The 25,898-nt window shown below is 39.0% G+C and overlaps 1 protein-coding gene across 7 annotated transcripts in view; it reads right to left on the bottom strand.

The window, feature by feature from the left end:
• Positions 1–1,533: 1,533 nt before the first annotated feature.
• Taf1 (TATA-box binding protein associated factor 1) overlaps positions 1,534–25,898 on the bottom strand; it is a 73,865-nt gene continuing 49,500 nt past the window's right edge. For 3 of the 7 annotated variants that reach the window (XM_029473242.1, XM_029473240.1, XM_029473243.1), the window contains 10 exons: positions 25,632–25,754; positions 24,056–24,148; positions 23,886–23,970; positions 12,264–12,331; positions 11,682–11,798; positions 11,531–11,536; positions 8,184–8,309; positions 6,996–7,152; positions 6,180–6,357; positions 1,534–3,235 (listed from right to left, as the gene is read on the bottom strand). In XM_029473242.1, coding sequence (XP_029329102.1) covers positions 3,019–3,235; positions 6,180–6,357; positions 6,996–7,152; positions 8,184–8,309; positions 11,531–11,536; positions 11,682–11,798; positions 12,264–12,331; positions 23,886–23,970; positions 24,056–24,148; positions 25,632–25,754 — 1,170 coding nt within the window. In that variant the 3' untranslated portion in view covers positions 1,534–3,018. The remainder of the gene's footprint in view (positions 3,236–6,179; positions 6,358–6,995; positions 7,153–8,183; positions 8,310–11,530; positions 11,537–11,681; positions 11,799–12,263; positions 12,332–23,885; positions 23,971–24,055; positions 24,149–25,631; positions 25,755–25,898) is intronic. The other 4 variants (XM_029473244.1, XM_021152779.2, XM_029473245.1 and 1 more) reach the window with 3 other exon arrangements.

The following is a 25,898-nucleotide window of genomic DNA, read 5'->3' as shown; positions in this document are numbered from 1 at the left end:
AAATGCACTCCAACCCTAACTAGTTTGTTTTCTCTTTAAGGCATGTTCTAATTCTAGCCCTAGCTGGCCTTAAACTTAAGGTGTGAGTGAGCAAGGCTCTTAAAAGTTCCCTTCTTGTTTGAGACATCACGCTTTTCAGGTTTTCTACTTCTGACAGTACCTAAATACTGGTTTTCATCAAGAATCTGTCTTCATCTTATTCTATCTATGCTTCCCAGGTGATGTCTACTGTCTACAATGCATAAATCCTAAGCTTTATACATGTGTATGTTAAACTCACCTGCTTCTGACACTGAAGAGCCATTTCTCAGTGACTAGAAATTCTGAAGTCAGAAACACAGGTTCCACTCTCTTTACTTCCCATTCTCCAGTCGTTAAAAGTTTTATTTGACGCCTAATACCAGTGACTCAGTCATGGGTTAGGCCTTAGTCATCTCCCATCTGGTTCCCTTTCTATCCAAAATCATAAAGAATGATTGCTCTAAAATAATCATCCTACAGCTGAAAATCTTAATATTGGAACTATAGTTTGAATCTGTTGTTCCATGCCTCCTCACATTCGCTCTGCCTAGAGTGTTTTCTCACTTATGGCCCCTATGGCTAACCACTAAACCCCTGCCTACTCAGCAACTGTTGTTTTTTCCTAAGTTAGGGGCTTGTAGCCCAGACTAACCTCAACTCAGAAGCATCCTTTGCCTCAGCCTCCCAAGCACTGGGATTAGAGGTGCAACCACCATGTCTGGCTTTATGATCTATCTTTTGAGTCTTCTCTGTGGAGCATTACTGTATTTACTTGGCAAGCAGAGTCCACAGTGTTCTCACTGTAAATGTGTTTCCCCCCAAAGACTTTTTTTTTTTTCTTTTGAGACAGGGTTTCTCTGTGTAGCCCTGGCTGTCCTGGAACTCACTCTGTAGACCAGGCCTGCCTCTGCCTCCCAAGTGCACCACCACGCCCGGCAAAGACTACTTTTTAATACACTGATATTTACAAATCTCTCATTCAGATTTTAAGATCCTTTTAATCAGAAATTACATGTTCTCTATTAGTTTTTAACTTATTTTTTTTCAGGTCTGGATTTCTCTGTCCTGGAATGTGCTCTGTAGACCAGGCTTGCCTTGAACTCAGAGATGTGCCTTGGTCATCACACCCAGCTGTCTTACACTGCTTTATAGAAATAAGTGGTATAATCAAGAGGCCATGAATTTGAGAGAAGGGGGGTTGGGAAGGGTGGGAGGGAGGACATGAAGAGAAGAAATGATAATTTTATTTTAATTAAAAATAAATATAAATTAAATATGAACAATATAAAAATGAATATCATGTACCTATTTAATTTCCCAAGTCAAAATTCTAGAAACCTATTCTAGTTCTCCTTTAGAGTCTCAAGTGCCAACTGGTTATGAAGTCCTATTGATCACACCCCTTTCTGAAGATGCCTTAATGCCATTCCCCTTCCCCCCATTCCAATGGCACCATTGAACTTTAGATTCCACTTCCTTAGCTTGGACTACTTAAAATCACTCTCCATTCTATTGCTGTTAAATTAACATTTTATTACAAAAAATAATACACATTATAAAACTAAGATACAGAAATAAAAGCATAACACTTACCTACTGTACATAAACCAAATAAACCACCTTCTCTCCACTCCCATCCCTCAGAGGCTATCACTGCTAACACTTTAATGTACATTCTTTCATATCTTTTCCTTTGCACATACAAGTATATACAAGCATATCATATATATCTAATTTTTGACTTTTAGACAAATTGAATCATACATGTTTATTACTTGACTCAATTTCTATCTTCATTCAACATTCTGAAAATTTCTTTGTTTTTCTGTTTTGTTTTTGGAGACAGGGCTTCTCTGTGTAGCCCCGGCTGTCCTGGAACTCACTCTGTAGACCAGGCTGGCCTCGAACTCAGAAATCTGCCTGCCTCTGCCTCCCAAGTGCTGGGATTAAAGGCATGTGCCACCATGCCTAGCTCAAATGCAAAGCTCTTGAAGATATGCTTCCTGTCCGTCTTTCAGTGTCATGTCTAGTCACTCCAGCATCCTTTTTCTGAAACAAGGCAGGTACAAACAAGGAACACATTCTGTCACATCTAGACAGTGAACTTTTCCTTCACGCTAACACCCTGCTGACGTGGTACTCTATAACTTCTCAACAATCAGCATTCAGGTAGCCTCTAGAAAACTTCTCTGCTTTTCCACACATGGCTTCTAATTTTTTTCCTTTGTACTTTACAGCTAGCTTCTTAATTGTACTTAGAGTTCTCTAATTAACATTGTTTGAATTTCAGTCTCACTGCCCCAACTTGATGGTAAGCTCTTATTTAAACCTTTGCACTCCAAAGATCTGATAGAGTGCTCTACATGAATCAGACACACAGTAACATTATCTGTTGGGATTCTGTGATTTTAAGAACATCTACTGATAAAACCATATCCTAAGCATAAAAAGAAACAAAAGGCCGTCTTTGCCCTAAGGTACTAACCATTTTCCTATAATTTTTTCTAGGGTGGGGGAAGAGGACATTTACATGATCACCTATCATTCAGAGATTTATAGCTACATCCCTGTAATCTATTAGCAACAAGGCATTGTCTATCCAAGTAATATATGAACAACCAGTTTGTCTAACAGGATTATATTTTAAGTGTGGCACAGAGCCAGCTCATCAGGACCTAATTCTCTAATCCAGCAGAGGGGTTTTCATTTGTTCCAGTCTGCCAATTAGAAAGTAAAATGGTGGCATGTTTATACAACAAGAGCAATAAATGCCATTAAAGGAGTGTAATGAGGAAGAGTGAGTCTGCTCTCTCCTTTTGGTAGTGGTTAGGGAAAAGAACTTGCTACTCTACAATCTAGAGAAATAATTACTATTTTACTTACTACTAAAACTAAGGTGTTAATCTAGTGATATCATTATCAGCTACTATGCACACAGAAACAAGCTGGGGGGAAAGGTAATAGACCTAGGCTGACTGAAAAGACTTAAAGGAAGCCTCATTCATCAGAGTCCAAATCAGTGTCTCCGGCAATGGAGTGGAAATCCTCACTGTCCTCCTCGTCCTCTGAGAGGTGGACCTGGCTTAGTACGCTGGGCCCAGAGCGCTGCTCTTCCTCATCTTCTTCCTCCTCTGATACCTCATACCCACCGATGCTGCTGAAGCTGGTATCCTGGGTGTTGGACTTGGGATCAGGCTCCTCATAGCTTCCATAACTGAGAAAAGAAACAACATCTCTCAAGCTTGGGCACCATTTGCATGCTTTGTACTGTCAAGGGGTCAGCCCATTTCACCTCCCCCAGACACTAATGGGCTCTTAACTGTTTCATATGCCCCTAAGAAAAATGATCCCACTCAAAAACATCAACTTGTCAACTTGATATACATGAGAACCTGAAACTGACCAACACTTACTACTGGCTAACATGACCACACATGCTCTCAAGCCCCACTCTTTCATTGGAGTTAGTTTCACTCACCTATGTATCCAAAATTAGTCAGCAGTCCTGAATAATTTCTCTAACTTATTGTGTCTCTCTAGTGCCTTCCTATTCCTCCTCTGTCTGATGTTGCTTAGTCCTGTGTTACTGGGCCTGGCCTGCACTGCTGAAATAAGTCTTCAGACCTCTAGGATTGAGCTCCTCCAATTAATTCACATTTCTGCAAGTGTGTTTTTTATTCTTACTCTAAATTTATTTTACAACCCCCTGACACAAATGTATGTTCACTGTTAAAAATTATAACAGACACAAGAAAAAAGGGGAGAGATCAGCAGTATCGTTACCATGCCTTCTGAAGGTCTTGAGTTCAAATTCCAGCAACCACCCATAATGAGATCTGATACCCTCTTCTGGTGTATGTCTGAAGACAGAGACAGTGTACTTATGTATAATAAAAAAATAAATCTTTGGGCTGGAAGGAGCGGGGCTGACCAGAGCGAGCAGAGAGGTCCTAGAAATTCAATTCTCAACAACCACATGAAGGCTACAGTGCAGCCATGTACAAACAATAAATAAATAACTCTCTAAAACACAAATCAGGGTCTGGAGAGATGGCTCAACGGTTAAGAGCACTGACTGCTCTTCCAGAGGTCCGAAGTTCAATTCCTAGCAACCACATAGTGGCTCACAACCATCTGTAATGAGATCCAGATTCCCTCTTCTAGTGTGTCTGAAGACTGCTACAGTGTACTCATATACATAAGTAAGATTTAAAACACAAAGTAAACCATACACTATTCTCATTTAATGTCTGCTCACATTTACGTCCTTCACAACTTGGTTCTTACCTACTTCTTTTCTAAAAAAAAAAAAAAAACCAAAAACCAAAAAAGCTTTTTATTCTTAACTACTTCTTTGAATCATTTCTACTATATGGATCAATCAAAAACTCTGGCCTACTTGTATTCTTTAAAAGTGTCCCATACACAAAGACTGAACTGCCAATCAGGGAGCCTGCATGGGACCCTTTCCTCCTACTGGGCTGCCTTGTCTAGCCTCAAAGGAGAGGATACGCCTAGTCTTACTGTAGCTTCATAAGCCAGAGCTGCTTGACATCCCTGGGAGGTCTCCTCTTTTCTAAAGGGAAAGGGAGGCAGAGCAGATTCAGGGAAGGGAGGTGGGGGAAAAGACTGGGAGGAAAGGAGGGTGGGGAAACTGTGGTCAGGTTGGGAAGAAAATAAATAAATAATTTTGAAAATGTGTCTCATGCCTCTGGGTCTTTACAAGTCTCTGGGATCCTGTATGCCTGTATGCTTCTTACCCTATAAAGCTACTACTCATATTTGATTCAGTTTCCTTCTCCCTTCCCTTCTTCCTTCTTCCCTCCCCACCCTTTTCCATGTCTCAGAAAAACCCTATGGTTGCCTGTCATGTCTCATGTTAAACTGTCACTGCCTGTTAAGCTGTTTCATAATTCCTGAGGTGCACAGTTCCTTAAAGGAATCCCGTACCTTGTGTTTTCACTTAGGACAAATACTTGTAGGATAAAAATCAAGATTTTATCTACTTGCTGGCGAGATGGACTGCATATGTAGTAAATCCAGCATGGTTGAAGCATATTCCCATCCTTTCTGTTGTTCTTCTTTCCTCAAGAAAGTTTTCATTATTTACCAGATTTAATTTCCAAATTCAACTGAATATTGCTGTTATCTGTCCCATACTGCCCTTAAAAGTTATCTAACATACATGTTTGATGTTAGTTTCTCTTCCTCATTTTTTTTTTCAGTACCTTATGTAGCCCTAGCTGGCTCTGAACTCACCTTATATCTGAGGATTACCTTTAATCCCTGATCTTCCTACCTCCACCTTGAAAGTATGCATAGTAACATATCACCACACACATATCTTTTGTTTGTTTTTAGACAGGACCTTAATATATAACCCAGATTTGTTGTTTTCTTCTCTCCCCCTCTCTCTGGGGAGGGGTGGAGGACAGGGTTTTACTGGCCTGGAGCTCACTATGTAGACCAAGCTAGCCTAGAATTCAGAGATCCATTTGTCTCTTCTTAGGCATGCAACACCACACCTGGCTAGCCTTAAACTTAGGATACTCCTATCTCAAACCTTAAGTACTGAGATTAGAGAAGTGTGTCAGCATACTTAACAACTTCCTTTTCCTCAAAGTATTAACTTCTAATAGAACAAAATCAAAATGCCTTGGCATGTTACTTATGGTCCTCCACAATATAGTCTGTTCCTATTTCCAAAGTCTTACTCATCTCCCTTTACTCTTGAACACACTTCATGTTGTATTTCTATGTCTCTGACGTATTTCATCTGTAAAGATCTACCCCCTTGCTGTCATCAAATATGCTTAGCAGACTCCTATCCATCCTTTAAGATACAGCTGAAATGTTTCTATATAAGATTGACGCTGATTACTTATCCTTTTGGGGATACCTCAGTACTTCATACTTACTTGTGCTTCGGTACTTAGCACTTTGCATCTACAATGATTTGTGCCAATCTTTCTACTAGAAGGGCTCCTCATGGGCAGACTATGTCTTGTTCCTGTGTATTCCCAGGGTTTAGACAATGCCTGGCCCAAGTAAAGGTGCTAAGGAAATGTTTGATAAATGAAAACTATCTAATGCCAGGTCCCTTGTCACCACAGCTGGGAAATGATACCATAGCCTCAGAGCATATTGCTGCCCATTACCTGATGTTGCTATCCTCCAAACCACGGGAAGCATCCCCACCATCTCCCTCATAGGACATCATGCTTTCTTCATTTTCCATGCCCATCCTTGTATTCTCTTGAAGCACACGGGGCTGTTTGGGTCTTAAACTGCCAGATTCCACATCAGAGTCACTTCCACTTTCACTTAGCTGAATAGCTGTAAAAAAAAAGTGTGGTTCGTTAAGAGATAAGCTTGATGGACTAGGAAGATAGCTCAGTGTTACACTGTTTGCCTAACATATATGAGACAGTAAATTCAAAATAGCAAAACAAGAATGAGAAAAAGTAATTTCTGTCATAATTAGCATCCTCAGCCTAGTATTCCAAAACTAGTCTACACAGACTTCATTTGTGCTTATAGTCCTCACCTCTAAGGCATCTCCTTTAACTACCAAAGGCCAACTGTGGCAAGATCTATAGTTTAGAAAGTGAGTTTAAGTAACTTATTTCCTTGACCTTAGTCTAATACATCTGTTTTCTATCATCTCTAATACGTTTACCTTATCATTTCTGTTATTTTGCTTTATTTTCCTTCCCTGCTCCCAAACACAACCCTTCAAAGTTCCTACTTGGGCACTGCCTTTGCCACTATTACCTTCATGCCTCCTGTGTCTATTTATCCTCACTTCCCCTAAGGCTAATGGTCATGAACATCCTCTAAGTTTATATTCAGTACTTACAGGTCTAATAGGACTCTAACAAAAGAGATAGTTTTGTTTTGTTTTTTTTATAATAGCACAAAGTAGTAAAGAGGTTCCTATTCAATCCTGAGGTACAACAGTGAGCTAGACTCACCAAAGAAAGGGTTATCTCCTTCTTCGTCACTCCCAGCATCTTCCTCATCATCTTCGCCTTCAGACATAAGCAAATCCTCATACAGGACACTGGCTTGGGGCTGTTGTACAGTTCCTTCCTCTTCATCTGCAAGATCACCATCTCCGTCTCCACCTTCCTAAACAAGTCCAGGTGGCAGGCCATCACTAAGAGACCAGAATATTTTCTTTCTCCCGCATCCCATTTGCTGCCTCACAAGAAGTTAAATAATGATAGTGGATCGACTTGTCTAGCTTATTTCAAGAATTAAAGTCAGACAGAGGCTCACTGTTAGGAGACTCTATGATATCACCTTGGGATTTGGTCTGCCCTGCACTACTGGAGCTTGTATCATATAAATGTGTAACGTAATCATAAGCTCTCTGTAAGTAAACTCACTGGGGCTAGAGTCTCAGGTTCCCATCCTCCTCATACCTTTCAATATCTACACCGGAGTATTCCTCGCCCAGCCTACCTTGGCCCTGGCGAGTCTGAGTAAGGAACACAAATAGGACATCATTGAGGGATGTGCTTGTAGAGTTAACCAAGGGTTCTTTACCTAGGACAGATGTTCTTCCTTGATATCCCAGCCAACCCCATTGCTAGTGGAGGCTGTTTACACAGCTCAAGGCATGTGCATTTCCCACAGTCATTCTTTGGAAATAATAGACAGGGCAAGAAAAACCAAAGAACAGGGAAGTTTTTGATCCACTCTTAAGTGTCATCAGAAGAGAATGTTTCCTTCCTAAGCCAAGCTTTTGAGATAGAAAATCCTCCTGGGTTTTAGTCTCTATCGTGAAACCTTGAGAATACGTACAGCATTAGATGAGAATTATGTTTTGATGCCTCTGGCAAAGACCAATTAAAATTATATGTATTTTAAATTTGGTTTATTACATAAAATACCACACCAAGTGTTCTGAACTGTCTCTGAATGCAGCTGGTTTTTCTAGTCAGTCACTTTCTAGGCTGTTCTGATATCTCCAATATTTTCCCTGAAGGTCTGTTGTGTTTCAATCTGACAACCATTTTATAGCCATCACATTTCAAAGCCTTGTTTTCTTGACTAAAGGATCCAGTTATTTTCCATATATACATGGGATCACTCCATCCCTGCACATTCACCTACCAAGCAGACCACCAAGCTCACAAAGAAGGATAACATTCTACCTGTGTTAGCTGCTTTTCTGAAGTAGTACTGGGAATATCCAAGACAGACAGATTGCTCTCATCTTGATATACAGAAGCATCTCGAGAAACACTGAGGGATGTGTTGTTATCATATAAATCAGGAGGCTGCAGCATAAAACACACAACTTAGCTTCTATAAAGGAAAGCAGCTAGAAGAAATACAAAGAATTCTCCTTTATAACAAAAGGACATGCAAAACAACCTAGTTAAAGAGAACCACAGCCCGGTACAGCTTTTTACACAAATTTTTAGAATCCTTTGAATAGCATTCGCTCTAGCAGACTGGCATCTATTGTATATGTTCAAAAACTAAAATAGAAACGCATAAAGCTTAGGGACAAGTTTATGTATTAACATAACAGCCTCTCTGGTCAGTAACCTACTTTCTTTTTCTAAGTCTTGCTTTGCTGTTTTTAAGCTCAGGGATTCATATTAGTTATAGTTTTACTGACTGAAGAGACATGAACAGAAACTGGATAAAGGAATTCATTTCAAAAAGAGCATGGAATGGTTTGACAGTTCATAAGTCTGTGGATGATACTTCAAAGCAAAATGGCATGGTTAGAATAAAAAGCATGGGCTTTGGAGTAAACAGCCCTGGGATTGAGTCTTGGCTCTACCGTTGTTAACCACCCTGTTTTCCTCAACTGTAAAACAAGGATGATAATATCTACGTCACAGGGTTGTTGTGAGAATTAAGAGCTATGTGTATTCAATACCTGGTACTCAAGAAATGATAGCTCCTTTTCATCCCTGAAAAGTGCAGAAATTTACTAAATGGAGTCTAGTCAATAATAATAAGAGAGACTAGATAAAATATTCATGAAGTAAACATAACAAGAAAAATATTAATCATCAATTTCACTTTTAAAGTATATCTACAGACATAAATAGACATATCACAGATATGAAAACTCAAAATACTCAGTAGTTGATGTTATGAAAAATGGAATTGATAAGTAACACACCTGTTATTTGTATCTTCCAATGATTTAAAAAATGATTTTATTTTACTCATTTAAAAATTTATGTGGCTGGGCAGTGGTGGTGCTTGCCTCTAATCTCAGTACTTAGGAAGCAGAGGCAGGCAGATCTCCTTGAGTCCAAGGCCAGCCTTGTCTACAGCCAAGGCCATACAGAGAAACCCTGTATATATAAAGAACAACAAAATATATGTATATGTGAATGTCTGAGTGTGGGTGTGTGCATGTGAGTGCAGTGTCTGTAGAGGCCAGAAGGTGTCAGAACGTCTGGAGCCAAAGTTAAAACAGCAAGTCACAGAACCTGAGTGCTAGCAACCAAAGTCAGGTCCTCCGAAAGAACAGCAAGCACTTGCAACTGCTAAGCTATCTCTCTAGCCCTATCTTCTAATTCTCCCCAATCATGGTATTACTTTGATTAATACAAAACTTGCTTATGAGCAAAGATTAGTGACCAAAGCCTATACTCCCAGCACCCGGAAAGTTCAATTAGGAAGATCACAGCCTGGGCTATTAAAAAAAAAAAAACAAAACACCAAAACAAAACAATAACAACAACAAAAAAACCCAAATGCCTATCCATATGTGTCGTAAACAAGCAAGCAAAGAAGATTGACTGAGAAGATTTGATTTTCCAAAATAGAGGCAAAATAGATTTCAAAACATTACCATACAAATAAACTTTCTGCAAATTTTAAAATGTAGTATAAAAATAAAGAAGAATGTGAGAAAGTGTAAAATGAATAAATCCAAAGTATTGAGCTCAATGCAAGTTTCAGTAGAAGTATCCAGATGCAAATACACTACTGACTGTCACAATCTGGAAGTTGAAAATGGCGTGATTAATGCTGTGCACCTATACAATCAAAACTGTATTATGACAGGTTAATCTAATACAGATACTTTCTAATAATGTTTTGATTTTACATATTAGTGAGTAAGGATGGTCACACATGGGATCTAAATTCCTTTAGTTCACAGGCAATGACTTTGGCTAATTTAAAATTTATACATATAAGTGAAGGGAAAGATGAGAGCATGAACTGAAAAGAATGAAGTAGCACTAGCCATACCATACTCTCCATAGGAAACTCACTAAGGATACCAAAGCAGCTACTGCTCAGGAAGGGGAACACTTTGATTCACCAATAGTCTAGGTTTATGACTATCTAAGACCCAAGAAATGCACATACTAATTGGTGGTTAGGTTCTGCTAGAGAATGATGGCTAGTATCCAAGCTTTAACTTACCAGAAAGTACCTTGTGGAAACTGTGAGCCTATTAGCAAACAAGGCCTTCCTGGGCAACATCACTCACCCAAGCCCCCTTGACCCAATCTGCCCATACAACTCCAAGAGCCTTTCCTTGTTCTGGACCTTGAAGAAGTATCTGAGGGTTCTTTATACCTGGCCCCTCAGTAACCTATGTTTTGGGATGAAAGAGAGAGTAAAAGATAGATAGAGAAAGTGTACGAATGAGACACAGAGACAGCAAAAATCCAACAGAGATCATGTATGGTGCATATAAGTTTGGAGTGAAACCTGGAAAGAATGAAAAATAACCCTATAGGAATTGGAAGGAATTCTGCATTAAAGCATTCAGTTAAATTTGAGAGAGTCTCTGGGAACTTTACAAAAAAAATTCCTTCATATAAAGAAGGAAATAAATATTTATCAAATGCCTATAATGTGCCATACAAATGAACTCATTTAATATTGGAAAGCACATCTTAGAGAAATGGGAATAGAAATGTTAATTTCCCAATATCACAAAAGTAGATATTAGCAGAGCTAAGACTCACACCCAGGCCTGTTTTACATCAAACCTCATGTCCTTTCATTCCACCACTGTGTCTCCAACATAGACCAAGGACCTGTTAATATTCTACTTCAAGTCTATTTTTCAAATATGCCAACTTTCTAAGACTAGAGGAAATACTCAACAGGTTCACTCAGACCAGAAAGAACTAAAACTTTCTTATTCTTCCTCCTTTCCAGTCTTTTAACATAGACTTACAACAGTATTCATTTAGTAGGAAAGAAATTAACCTGGGGAATTAAGTGATAGAAGCTATACTGACATACTTCTAAAATAATGGCTAATCAGATATCTAGAAGGCACAAGAAAAATATGGACCCTATCTGTAACTGAGCAGCCTACATTCTAGGATGTCCTAGATCCCCAAAATTTACCAACAAAACAACTAGAGACCTAGAGGATGCCTCTGGCTATAGTAGTCAGAAATCTGGTGTTCTCACACACTATAAACAACCACCCCACTCATTCATCCCATAGTTGCCTCTTCTGGATTCAACAAGGCCACAAAGACCCATGGCCCTCACTCACCTTAGCCTTTGAGAAGACAAGAAAGCACACGAAAGGCATATGAAGAGGAAGGACAGAGAAGAATGGTATCTCAGTAAACATATCTGTTAACATGCTCCCATTTTCCCAAACCATAAGAAGATTGTAAGAAATTCCTATTCTTTTGGCTTACCTGAGGTGTATATGGTCCTGGAGTCATTGGGTCCAGACTTTCTAATTCTGCTTCCTCCAGAGCTGCTTCTTTAGCTGTACAAATATCTTTCTCAAGTTGAGTCAAATGTTCATCATACTGAGAAACAAATAAAATTAATCAATTCATTCAACATTTAGGTACTGGGCATGCAAAAAGAAAACACACAGACAAAAATCCCTGTCTTTGGGGCCAGAGAGATGGCTCAGTGGTTAAGAGCACTGACTGCTCTTCCAGAGGTCCTGAGTTCAATTCCCAGCAACCACATGGTGGCTCACAACCATCTGTAATGGGATCCAATGCCCTCTTCTGGTGTGTCTGAAGATAGAGTGCTCATATACATAAAAATACATAAATATATTTTTAGAAAATGCAGTCTTCATAGTATTTCTATTCTAATAGCAGAACACAGATGATAACTTAAAAAAAGCAGAGAAAGAAGTAATGGAATGAGGGCAGAAGGTGGAATATTATATTTGAAATAAAACAGGATAGTGAGGTAATGTTTCAAACTCAAGGACACAACAGAAAGGCTTAGGGAGCTAGATCTTCTCTACCACCTACCTCAGTTAATGTCTGGTGACAAACGTTCACAATCTCCTGAGCAGTCTTAGTATACTGACTCTCAGGCCCTATGAAAGAATTAAAATGCGTACCTCTGTAACTTCAAGAATTTTACATTTTTCCAACATACTGATTTTATACATATATTGCAATTTGTTTATTAAGATAATCATTAAAGTTTCTTTGTTTATTAAGAAGTTTCTTTGTATAGCGCTGGCTATCCTGGAAAGCTATGTAGATCAGGCTGGCCTTGAACTCACAGGCATCTGCCTACCCTGCCTTCTGAGTGCTGAGATTAAAAGTGTTAAAAAAACCAAACAAACCCAAACACAGAAGTGGATGCTCACAGTCAGCTATTGGATGGATCACAGGGCCCCCCAATGGAGGAGCTAGAGAAAGCACCCAAGGAGCTGAAGGGATCTGCAACCCTATAGGTGGAACAACAATATGAACTAACCAGTACCCCCTGGAGCTCGTGTCTCTAGCTGCATATGAATCAGAAAATGGCCTAGTTGGCCATCAGTGGAAAGAGAGGCCCATTGGTCGTGCAAACTTTATATGCCTCAGTACAGGGGAACGACAGGGCCAAGAAGTGGGAGTGGGTAGGTGGGGGAGTGGGTGGGTGGGGGAGCGCGTGGGGGACTTTGGGGATAGCATTGGAAATGTAAATAAAATAAATACCCAATAAAAAAGGAAAACAAACAAACAAACAAACCACTACCTTGCTAAAGTTTATTTTTTATGTTATGTTTGTTGGTGTTTTACCCGTGGGTATTTCTGCACACCTTATACATACCTAGTACCCAAAGAGGGCAGAAGAGGCTGTTGGACTGGACTTACAAATAAATGGTTTGGGCTGCCATATACATGCTGGGAAGTCAACCCAGGTCCTCTGTGTAGCCCTGGAGCCAGTGCTCTTAAATCATTGAACAATCACTCCAGCCTCATACATTACAATTTAAAAACAAAAATTGTGGATTTTTTAATCCAATAGTTTATTGAGTTGTTTTTTATTCTTTTTTTTTTTTTTTTTCATTTTTAAAGGCATGGTCTCACTGTATAGATAATCCTGGCTGTCCTGGAACCTATTATGTAGAGCGGGATGGCCTCAAACTCAGAGGTCCACCTGCCTCTGCCACCACACTTAGCTTTAAGTGGAAAAACTTTAAACATATAAAATCAGACTAATTATTCCCCAATTAGCCTAATTAGCCAGACTTAACAATTATCAACACATGGCTAATCTTGTTTCATTTACATTTTAATTTTCCAGACTCTCCTCAAATTATTTTGGCTATAAGATCTCATTATGTGTTCTGGACTGGCTTCAAACACATGATCCCTTGGTCTCTGCCTCCTGAGTGCAGGAATTATGGGCATCCCCCCACTCTATCTATCTTTATATAACAAGTTCTAAGCTACCCTTAGAGACCCTACCTCAAATAAACAAACAAGAACCCTTATGTAAGTCCAGTTGCAGGTGATATGGAGTATCGGTGGAGGTTCATCTATTAAGAGAACTACTGTACCACTTTGGTATAAGGGAGTAGGGAGTATACTGGACCTCTGTAAATTCAATCAATTTTGCCATAAACCTGGAACTACCCTAAAATATAGACTTCTTATAAAATAAGAACTACTTTTAAGCTAAACTGTATCATATCTAAAATAATCCCTTAAGCCAGGTGTATTGGCACATGTTTTTAATTCCAGAGAAAGAGGCAGGTGAATTTCTGTAAATTCAAGGCCAGCTTGGCTTGCATAGTTCTAGGCCAGCTAGGGCTACATAGTAAGACCTTCTCACAATAAAAAATGAATGAATGAATAAAATTTTAAGATAAATGAACAGCTAGTCAATGTTCAAATTACAGGCCCGCACCACCATGACTAGTTCATGTTTTCTTAGCAATTGAACCCAGAGCATTATGTATGGTAGGCAAACACTGTACCAAAGATATATCTCCAGGTCCTATATGCATTTTCCTATGGTAAGTTATATCTCAATGAAAACATTTAAAAAACTAATGCACAACATGCACTACAAGATTTCAGATAAAAACCCAATGGTTGATGTTTCATAAAATTTAAAAGATAGGTTAATGGCCAGGCATTGTAGCACATGCCTTTAATCCAAGAACTTAGGAGGCAGAGGGAGAAAGAGATATAGTATGTTTCAGGCAATCCAAAGCTACACGGTGAGACCATGTCTAAACAAAACAAAACAAAACCCAAAACCCTAAGATATGGCAAGAGAGAGTATATACTGGTCTATTAAAATAGAGTTGCTACTAGCCACATGAACACCCCAATTTGCTCTTTCCTGACTCCTATTTAACCACTGCTGATTTCCATTTTTATAAGTACAAATGTTCTAGAAATAGCAGCTCCACTTTTTGTTTGTTTGTTTTTGCCAAGCAATTTTCATAGGTTATACCTCTGAGGCATGTTCATAAGTAGACTAATGGCTTGACTCTAGCTGCATATGTATCAAAAGATGGCCTAGTCGGCCATCCCTGGAAAGAGAGGCCCATTGGACACGCAAACTTTATATGCCCCAGTACAGGGGAATGCCAGGGCCAAAAAATGGGAATGGGTGGGTAGGGAAATGGGGGGGGAGGGTATGGGGGACTTTTGGGATAGCATTGGAAATGTAATTGAGGAAAATACGTAATAAAAAAAATATTAAAAAAAAAAAGGACCAATCCACTGAGAAAAAAAAAAGTAGACTAATGGACTTAAAATTTATCAGATTACAGCTTCACTTTTTATCTTTCATTTATTATTTTAAGACAGGGTCTCTGTATATAGCCCAGGTTGGCCTTGGAATTTATAGAGATCTGCCTGCCTCTGCCTCCTGAGTGCTGAGATTACAGGCATGTGCTACCACACCCAGTTTATGTGGTGTTGGGTATTGATCCCAGGTCTTTCTTTATTCTAGAAAAGTTCTCTGAAATATATTCCCAGACAATAATAAGAAAAGCTTTCACAGATGTAATCCATGAAATTTACCTATTGCTTACCATGATATAATAATAAAAAGTATACCATTTTGGGGGAGGAAGACTAGAGATAGAGCTTAGTAGGATAGTTTACCTACCACACACAAGGCCCTGGGTTTAGTCTCTAGCACCACAAAAAAGTATACCATACATACCTGTAAAGCTTTCTAGCCATAACTACTATAATTATTATAAGCCATTATACAGATAACAAAGGCCTTTTCAGGGGCTGGGGAGAGGGCTCAACAGGTAAGAGGATTCCTGGGCACTTTCTAACACTCACATGGTGGTCCACAACCATCTTTAACTCCAGTTCCAGAAGATCCGACACCCTCTCTGACCTCCTTGGGAACCAGGCACAGCATGTGATATAGAAACACATACAGCACAAAACATTCATACACATAAAATAAGCTAAAAGATGAGTCCTATTCAAGTTAAACATCCCCTAAGCATACATAATCTATTCTAAAATATGTGAAATGGAGCCACACATGATAGTGCCTTCATCTCAGCACTGGGGAGGATAAAGCGGCAGATCATCAACTCCAGGCTAACCTGGACTATAGTTAAATTTGAGGCTGGCATGTAACAGAGACCTTCTATCTTATATCCAAAATCCAAGGGTTAGAGATAGCTCAGTAGTTAAGAAGGCTTTCTGCTCTTACGGAGAACCCCAGTTCTGATCTAAGTGCCCACATCAGGTGGCTCATAGTCACTTGTTTTAGGAGATCCAATGTCCTCTTTTGGCCCCTAAGGGTACCCATATTCATTCTCTCTTGTCTCTCTCTCTCACATATATACATACCAGAAAAATGAATAAAAACAGTTTTAAAAACTTTAGAAAAAAATCAGTGTTGGGAATATAGTTTGATGGTAGAGTACTTTCCTGGCATGTGCAAAGCTCTAGGTTCTATCTTTACCCCCCCTACACACACACACAAAATATGCAAAATAAAATAAAATTCACTGAGCAGTGGTGGCATATGCCTTTAATCCCAGCACTTGGGAGACAGGCAGGCAGATCTGTGTGAGTTTGAGGTCACAGTCTTAGAGCAAGTTCTAGGACAAGCTAGGGCTACACAGAGAAACACTGTCTCAAAAAACAAAACTGATGGTGAGGATTATCCTTATGCCAGACGCAAATAAACCAAAAAGAGAGCTTAAGCCAATCACTAAAATATTAAAGACATATATGATTAAGAACAGTGTAGTGGCACTGACCTTTTATCTAAGTACTAGAGAGGCTGAGGCAGGAGGCCAGTACAACTTGTAACACAACACCAAGGTACTGTCTCATCTAGCCTCACCCCCAACATATACAAAGTACAGCTATAGCTTGTTTCTGGATTTTTGATCGCCTAGTTTTGGTTTTTGTTTGTTTGTGTTTTTAAAGACAGGATTTCTCTGTAGCCTGGCTCCTGGAACTTGCTCTGTAGACCAGGCCTCAAACTCAGAAACCCACCTGCCTCTTCCTCCCAAGTGCATGCATTGCTATGCCTACCTTGTTTTTTGTTTTTGTTTTTTTATCTCCTAGTTCTAATCAATCAGTAGTTTGATATTCAAAATATTGACAGAAAGGAGACTACATGCAAAGGTTCTAGGGCAAGCCATGCATGATGGCTTAAGCCTGTAATTTCAGCACTTTGGGAGATTGAGGCAGGATAATTACAAGTTCTTTCCCACCCTATAAAGCAAGACACTTGCCCCTGTTCCCCAAGACAGGGTTTCCCTGTATAGCCCTGGCTTTCCTGGAACTCACTCTACAGAACAGTTTGGCCTTGAACTCAGAGAACCACCTGCCCCTACCTCTAGGTGTGCACCACCACCACCCAGTGATACTCTGACTTAATCAAAATTTATTGTAGATCCAGAATGATGGCTCAGTGCTTAAGAGCACTTACTCTAAAATCATGAAGACTTAGAGTCAGATCCCAGTATATACATAATAATCTGAGCATTCCCCAAAATACCTGTATCCCCAGATTTGAGCAGAACAGACACAGGAGTATTGCTGGGGCTTGCTGGCTTCATGCCTAGCAAGACCAGGTTGCAGGTACAGAAGGAGAACCTGCCTCAAAGGAATATGCAGAGAATGAGAGAAAAGGATATCAAACACCTTCTAGTCTGTGTTTGCACATAAGCAGATGAACAAGCTTCATGTGGTGGTTATGTAATGATACAGACAAATCAAAGCTACAGATAGGCTACAGACCTCCTTAAAATGAACTAATATAACACCAGTTTCTGTATACTGGCTCTTATGCCTACAAGGACATGGACTAGAAATTCAGCCTTTAGTGTTTTTCAGTTTAGACATATAAACACAGATCAAATTCTCAACATGCCAATTTTAATATGAAGGCAATTAGTTTTACATGTTTGTAGTGTTTCTCTCTGGAAATCATTTTGAAAACATCTCTTCCTACTTCCTTTGAAAGCAATACCTCTAAAGAAATATTCACTACTAAATAATGCCTCTAGAATATAAAAAGAAAATTACAAATGCTATCCCTTGCCTGTTTTTATCACAGGCTATCTGTAACTGCTGCTGGTTTTAGACAGCCTATGTTCAAGAGTTTGTTTCCAGATGTTTAATTCCATTTTGCTACTATGTAAGAAAATTAGCATTTAAGTCTTTATAATGAAATATGCTAGAGTTGGGTAAACCACTGTTAAGTGTATACACATACCCAGACATTTTCTTTCTTTCTTTCTTTTTTTTTTGGTTTTTCGAGACAGGGTTTCTCTGTGTAGCCCTGGCTGTCCTGGCACTCACTTTGTAGACCAGGCTGGCCTCGAACTCAGAAATCCNTTTCGAGACAGGGTTTCTCTGTGTAGCCCTGGCTGTCCTGGCACTCACTTTGTAGACCAGGCTGGCCTCGAACTCAGAAATCCGCCTGGCTCTGCCTCCTGAGTGCTGGGATTAAAGGCGTGCGCCACCACGCCCGGCTAAGACATTTTCTTACTGGTATCTATAGCAGCAGTTCTTGAATGAGAAAGTAATGAACCAAAGAGATTCACAAACATCCTGAACAAAATTCTGTATGTATCTTTTTTCTGGGTAGAATAAAATTATCCCAAGGTCCACATCCACCTCCATAAACCTAAAAATACAACTCTGTATCTTGAAATACATTAGGAACTTACTAAAAGTAAGCTGACGAGCTGTAGGGAAAAAAAGATAGACATACAAAGGTAACGGGGCCTCTCTGGGAACAAAGTGTTGAAGCTGCTGGGAGGGAGAATTAAACAGAAATAGAATTCCAGTTTCCTAGACCTTACAAGGAAACACACAAACACACTAGTTGTTTCCAGAATGGTGCCATAATTACCAGGAAAGGTAAGTTAAGATAAATTGTCATTCTACCCAACAGATTAAGTTACTCACTAGCAAAGAAGAAGTAGAAGAAGAAGAAGAGAGGAAGAGGAGGAGGAGGAGGAGAAGGAGAAGAAGAAGAAAGAAAGAAAGAAAGAAAGAAAGAAAGAAAGAAAGAAAGAAAAGCTGTGAGTATATTTCACTTTTTTATTAAATCATAGCCAGAGGGACCGCAACTGTCTTACTGAAAAAAAAAAAGTATTTACTCAGAGTTTACCCAATTAAATAAGGATCTGCAGAGCTTAGAGAATCATGTTCTTAAATAGTAGAAATTTAATGAATGCTTTAGGAAAACAGAATGTTATTAAGATTTAAAAAAAGTCTTTTGTTTTGTTTTTCGAAACAGGGTTTCTCTGTATAGCCCTGGCTGTCCTGGAACTCACTCTGTAGACCAGGCTAGCCTTGAACTCAGAAATCCGCCTGCCTCTGCCTCCTGAGTGATGGGATTAAAGGTGTGTGCCACCACGCCTGGCTAAAAAAATTCTTTTTTCCTGTATTTGCAGTGATGTAGCAAGAAGCAAACAAAGCAAGGAGAGGAGAAAACAAGCATTATTACTGCCAGATAGCTGTAAAATTACAAAGACAACTACCTGTTCACTAGGTAAACAGGTTTGCTATTACTCCTAGGCTTACAGTTCCCTTAATGCTATTTCTACCATACTAGAAATAACTCTCTCCTAAGAAAATAAGTATCACACTCAAATATGAAGAAAACAATACCAACACTTAGGAAGCAGAGGCTAGCCTTGTCTACATAGTCAATTCTTGAATTGATTAAGCTGAATGTAATGGTGTATGCTTTTAATTACAGCACTCAGGAGGCAGAAGTAGGTAGGTCTTTATGAGTTTAAGGCCAGTCAAAACTACAAAGTGAGACCCTGTCTTCAACAAACAAAATGGCATTTTTAAAAAAAAAAGAGGCTATTACTACCTAGGTTTGTTTTTATTGCTGGGGACAAGGTCCTACATATAGTCCTTGCTGGCCTGGAACTCAAGAGCTCCTCAGTGCTCTTAACCACTGAACCATCTCACCAGCTCCTTAAACACTTATTGTAAAATAGGTACAGTGGCTACATAGGGAACTCCAGGCTAGCCAGGGCTATACAATAAGATAGAATTCACTATGTAACTCTAGCTGGTCTGGCCTGGAACTCACCATCATGCTGGCCTCAAACTCTCAGAGATCTGCCTGCCTCTGCTTATAGTGTGTTGGGATTAAAGTTATGCTGCTATCCAAAATTATGCCCATCCCAAACTTCAAATTTCAATAACGCATACAGTACTACAAAAGTGTATTTAAGGAACCATTGATAAAGAGTGACAAGGAACGCTCATTGAGCCTTTATTCAATAAGTAATGAAACACTTCGAAACCCAACTCCCTAGAACTGATTTTAGCAGCTTTCTTATACTTGAAATGGACTTCTTCCTTGTCATTTTACAGCACCACCTCACTTTCCAGGCGCTGTACCCTTTGGCTCATTGGCCTTTCTTTCTAATATTTATTTTATAAGGCCAGAGAGGTGGCTCAATAGTTAAGAACACTGGCTGCTCTTGCAGAGGACCAGCATCCACATGATCTCTTTCCTCCCTTCCTTCCTTCCCACCTCTCTCTCTAGCCCAGAGAATCTGATGTCCTCTCTGGCCTTTGTAGATACTGCATGCACATGTTACACAGACATGTAGTCATGATTTTTAAAATAGAACAGTTTTAAGCAGGTTGGAGGCATAAATCTTTGTCTAGAATACTGTCATCAAGAAAGAGATGGTAGTTGAATTACATTCAGAAAGGTTTAAAAGGGAAGACATCTGTCATCACAGTACAGTTTCAAAGAAGTGACTTGGAGCAAGATTAAGATAAGGACTATAAATGGCCTATTATCAAGGGGAATTATGGGATCCCGTTCACTTAGGATATACTTGGCCCAGTAGAAGCTATATTGGAGTAAAGAGCTGCTGCATGCAGAGGCATCAAACTGTACAATCCTAGCACTGAGGAACTTGAGGAAGATGACCAATTTGAGTTTAGCCTGAGCAACATAGCAAGACCACCTCAAAAGCAAAATCAAAAAGCTCTTTTTGAAACATGAATGGGAAATGAAAAGATGGAGAAATACTGCATATTCAAAGAAACCTGGCTATCATTAAAACAGAATGAAAATTTGAAATTCTATGGAAATAGTCTTGTATATAATGTGGCATATATGAAGGAGTTAAAATGAAATGAAAACTGGATAATGGGATGGGATTTTTTGTTTTGTTTTTGTTTTTTTTGAGACAGGGTTTCTCTGTGTAGCCTTGGCTGTCCTGGAACTCACTCTGTACACCAGGCTGGCCTCAAACTCAGAAATCCACCTGCTTCTGCCTCCCAAGTGCTGGGATTAAAGGCGTGCGGCACCAACGCCCAGCTGATAACATCTCAAAAAAAAAAAAAAAAAAAGCCCTAAAACAAAAATCACTGCAAAACTTCATGTTAAATAGTTTATATCTCCATTCTATTGAGACATATCCTAGGTTATAATCTCTAACATTGTCTCTTTGAAGTTTGCTTTTGAGATAGGGTCTCACTATGTAATTCTGGCTGGCCTAGAACTCTATGTAGAACTCAAAAAGGCTTGTGATCTGATTGTCTTTGCTTCCTGAGTGCTAGAATTAACAGTGTGAGTCACCACACTTGGCCCACAAGGCTTTCCTTGTATAGTCCAACTGTAATGTCCCACTTAAAACACAAACACACAGAACATTTTATAAAGGTATCAATCATGGTCCAATTATGAAGTATCAATTTTGCTTTCTTACTATCTATATAATCTATTCCACCTTTTCTTTCTCTCTCTCTTTCATTTCCTTTTCTTTTCTTTCTTTTCTTTCTTTCTTTCTTTCTTTCTTTCTTTCTTTCTTTCTTTCTTTCTTTCTTTCTTTCTTTCTTTCTTTCTTTCTTATTCGAGACAATATCTTCTGTGTAGCCCTGGCTGTCCTCAAACTCACAGAGGTTTATCTGCTTCTGCCTCCCCAGTGCTGGGATCAAAGGCATGTACCACCATTGCCCATATCGTTTTGGTTTTTGTGAAACAGAGTCTCTCTTTGGAGCCCTGGCTATCCTAGGGCTTACCATGTAGACCAACTAGGCTATCCTTGAACTCACTGCCTGCCATTGTCTCCTGAGTGCTAGGGTTAAAGGCATGTGTAACCATGCCAGGCATTTTTTGCTGCTGCTTCTTAACTGACCAGGCTATTAAGCTTTGTTTTTCAACATGGGAACTGTTAAGAGTTTCTTTACTAGTCTCCAAATCTCATTCCCCTCCACTTTATTATTTGATAACTTCCCAAATGGTATTTACTAAAACTCTATCCCTCTCCTCTCCCACTGGTTTAGTGTGACTTACTGGGCCTTTGAACTTCAGTTATATTTCCCTTGTTTTGTTTTATAGTCAAACCTAGCCATCACCCTATATTCAAGCCAAACTTACTTGTACTTTCCATCTAAAGCATTTTTATGTATTTTTGTATTTGGCTATCTGGAACTTCATCATCCTTTTCCTCTTGACTATTGTTCAGCATAGAAGATGTTCAGTAATCAACCATGATAGTGAGCATCCCTTAAGACTCAGTTAAAGGGGCTGGTGAGATGGCTCAGTGGTTAAGAGCACCGACTGCTCTTCTGAAGGTTCTGAGTTCAAATCCCAGCAACCACATGGTGGCTCACAACCATCTGTAACAAGATCTGATGCCCTCTTCTGGAGTGTCTGAAGACAGCTACAGTGTACTCACATATAATAAAATAAAATAAATAAATCTTAAAAAAAAAAGACTCAGTTAAAAAACAAATTACTGAGGCTAGAAAGATGAATCAAAGGGTTAAGAACATTTGCTGCTCTTGAGGAAGACCTGACTTCAGTTTCCAGCATCCATGTCAGGCACCTCACATTCACTTCTAACTCCAGCTCTAGGGGATCTCATGCTCCCTTCTGGGCTCCACAGGCACCTTGCCTCACATGAACACCGGCACATAATTAAAATATAAATATTACAGGGTTTTTTTTGTTGGTTTGTTTCAAGACAGGATTTCTCTGTTTAACTGAGCCCTGGCTGTTCTGGACTCACTATGTAGACCAGGCTAGCCTCGAATTCACAGACCCATCTTCTTCTGTCTTTCACACACCTGGCCATTTAAAACATTTTTAAATTATAATAATTTTTTGGATTGAGTGTGGTGGCAGAGACAGGCTACTCTCTATGAGCTCTACATAGTGAGTTCCAGGCCAGGCAGGAGTGATACTCTACAGAGTGATACTCTTGTCTCAAAAATTTATAAATAAATAAATAAATAAATGAATAAATAAATAAATAAATGGCTTAGCCATGCTTGGTGCCCCACAAACATGAGAGGTGAGAGCAGGAAGATGAACTCAAGTGTAGAGCAGGTTCAAGGTCAGCCTATAATACATGAGACCATGTCTCAAAAACAAAAAATCTTTAACTTCTACTAATTTATGAAGTTTTCCTAGCCCTCAGATTAAAGTATTGTTTTTCCAGTAACGCATTTTGTATATCTTTCTATTTATAGCCCTTGTCAAGATGTGTTTTGTTTATATCAACTGAAGTATAAAGCACTTGAACAGAGACCATCCTTATTATCAGAAGTTAAAGCAGCTAGCAAAGTGTTTAGCACACATTATTCCATCGGTTCAGATACTGAGCAAAATTACATACAGCAAAGTTTGCCATGGTCTATATAGCCAACTACACACTTCAGCCTCAGCTCCATAGAACTTTGGAATATAACTTTTCAAAGCTTATAGAAACACAATGATGACTCAAAGGACAGGGAACATCCATTTGATTTTCATTAATGCCTCATTTTCCTATGCTTTACACGATTTCAAAAGAAAGGATAGACTGATTTCCATGATTCTTTAATAGTGATTCTTACAGAACACACCCTAAAATATGTACCTACTTTAAAAACTGAGCAGATTAAATGGGTCAGCCCCGAACCTGACAATCTAGGTTCGAACCCACATGGTAGAAACAGAGAACCAACTCTCTGAGTTGTCCCCTAACCTCCAAAAGCACACAAGGATAGCACAAATACATAAATGTAGAAACAAAATTTTAAAAAAGTAAACTAAGTTATTTGATTTAGCTATCACTGCTCAAACCTGCGTAAGCCTTACCATGTTAGTAATGTAAATTAATGTTGGATAGATAAAAGTCATGACAGAGGAAAAACATAAATACCCACCGTTGTACTTAACACTGTTGGCCAGAATCAGGTTTACGTCGTCTAGAAAGCTCTCTCGACTCTGGTATTTGTGCTTGGAGATATTCTATGATAAAAACAGTCAGGCACTCAGCTACACATACAAAAATATTATAAAAAGCCACTGATCATCAAAAAAGAAAATCACTCACCTTACGTATAGTCTCCAAATCCATTGGACTGACAATCACTTTGTAATAATCTGGAACAAACTTCTTATTAACTGGGTGATGAAATGGCCAAGACTAGTAAAAAGAGAGCACAGGAAGTCAAATGAAAACAATTACAAAGAGGCCCAATTTTCATTGAGTTATAAATATTTCTGATGAAAAGTATAGACTCGTTCCACAGAAATACAAATCTGCACGCAAAATTATAAATTCAGGATCTCATTAAGGATTCTTACATCCAGATAAAGTGAGAATCCCTCCTCTAAACTTACAACTAAAATCTTATTTCTGTGTTACAGACTTAAGTTTTGCAAACTAGAATAAAATTCCTTATTCCACAGTTCTATCTAGAAAAATTTTTAATACTGTAGACATAGATCATTATGACTATATGCAACAGAAAATTTAATTCAGAATTTCTGGGCGGACCATTATATAAAATGGTCCACAGAACTAGTATGATAAATGATAGCCTTACCATAAAATGTTGAAAAAAAAAAAAGAACAACATTGAGTAATTGTTGTGGGTTTTTTTTTTTTTCTTGTGAACAGGCTAGATGGCTTAGTGGGTAGAGGTGATTACCAACAAGTCCACTGACCGGAATTTAATTCCTGAAACCCACGGGTTAGAAGGGAAGCCGAACAATTCTACAAGGGCTTAAAAAAAAAAAAAAAAAAAACAGGTTCCTACTGTGTAGCCCTGGCTTGCCTTAAATTCAGAGGTCCACTTGCTTTTTGCCTCACAAGTGCTAGGATGAGAGGTTGTACCACTACACTCTACCAAGTTGGGTTTTTTTTTTTTTTTAAGATTTATTTATTTCATGTCACTCGCTGTCTTTAGACACTGCAGAAGACAGCATTAGATGCCCATTACAGATGGTTGTGAGCCACCATGTGGTTGCTGGGATTTGAACTCAGAACCTTTGGAAGAGCAGTTAGTGCTCATAACTGCTGGGCCATCTCTCCAGCCCATACCAAGTTGTTTTGACCAAACACAAAACATGACTTATGCCTTCCCCCCCCAACATGCACAAATAAATAAATGCAATAAAAATATTGAAAGTGTTATTTGTATATGAGCATTTCTAAATCAAGAATCTACTATTAGTTGACAGCTTTGCTCTCCCAGGCTATACAAGAGTGTAGAAATACTCAATACTGACATTAGGAAGTAAGAATATCTTAATATAGCCGGGCAGTGGTGGTGCATGCCTTTAATCCCAGTACTTGGGAGGCAGAGGCAGGTGGATTTCTGAGTTCTTCTGAGTTCGAGGCCAGCCTGGTCTACAGAATGAGTTCCAGGACAGCCAGGGCTATACAGAGAAACCCTGTCTCGAAAACAAACAAACAAAACAAAACATCTCTTAATATTCAAAGACACTTGGCATCTTTACTTTTACACAATAATAAATTCACATAGCAAAAGGTTGATATTTAAAATTACATCCCAGTTCCTATGGACATCCATCACCCCATTTATCTTAATCTCTTAATACACACATGCTTACTCTATGCACTTCTTTCCATCCTCTCAATAATTGGCATGAAAATTACTTACATCTGGAACCGCCATCATTTTCTGAGTGACAATGTTATCCAGAATAAAAGAAAAGGCTACTTGATCATCATCATCAAGCAAGGGGTTGATAGCTTTCTCTAAACGTGCCAACTTATCCTCTTTCTGAAATAAAGCAAAAAAAAAAAAAAAAAAAAAAAAAAAAAAAAAAAAGAGCAGTTTTCCTGAAGTATGATATTCACAGAAACTAAAGATAATTTAAAGTCCAGCTAGCTATCTATGACTTTAGTCCCCCAAAATTTATCTACT

This window comes from Mus caroli, chromosome X, assembly GCF_900094665.2.
Source record: "Mus caroli chromosome X, CAROLI_EIJ_v1.1, whole genome shotgun sequence".
Lineage (NCBI taxonomy): Eukaryota > Metazoa > Chordata > Mammalia > Rodentia > Muridae > Mus > Mus caroli.
The sequence above is the reverse complement of the archived record's forward strand: the minus strand, read 5'-3'. Positions and strand labels throughout refer to the sequence as shown.